We start from the raw sequence: 218 nt of genomic DNA, 5'->3' as shown, positions 1-218 counted from the left end.
GGCGGGAGGTGGCTCGTCCCCATCCGGGCATGGGGACGGGGACATCCCGTTGGGATGCTCACCTGGAAGATGCTGTACATGATGACCGTCAGCGGGCGGTTGCCCGAGTACTCAGCGACTTTAAAGATGTTGAGCCCCCACTTGTTGGTGTCCTCCAGCTCCTGGGGACCAGAGGGACAGAGGTCCATGCGGTGCCAGCGCCGGGGACCCCACGGCCA

General features: G+C 64.7%; 1 protein-coding gene across 1 annotated transcript in view; it reads right to left on the bottom strand.

Moving 5' to 3' along the window:
* LOC104616405 (cAMP-specific 3',5'-cyclic phosphodiesterase 4D-like) overlaps positions 1 to 161 on the bottom strand; it is a gene marked incomplete at both ends in the record, with an annotated part of 1,663 nt that extends 1,502 nt beyond the window's left edge. The window contains one exon of the mRNA XM_010281412.1: positions 63 to 161. Within this exon, the coding sequence (XP_010279714.1) occupies positions 63 to 161 (99 nt within the window). The remainder of the gene's footprint in view (positions 1 to 62) is intronic.
* Positions 162 to 218: the final 57 nt, after the last annotated feature.

Source organism: Phaethon lepturus, unplaced genomic scaffold (genome assembly GCF_000687285.1).
Source record: "Phaethon lepturus isolate BGI_N335 unplaced genomic scaffold, ASM68728v1 scaffold46450, whole genome shotgun sequence".
NCBI lineage: Eukaryota > Metazoa > Chordata > Aves > Phaethontiformes > Phaethontidae > Phaethon > Phaethon lepturus.
The sequence above is the reverse complement of the archived record's forward strand: the minus strand, read 5'-3'. Positions and strand labels throughout refer to the sequence as shown.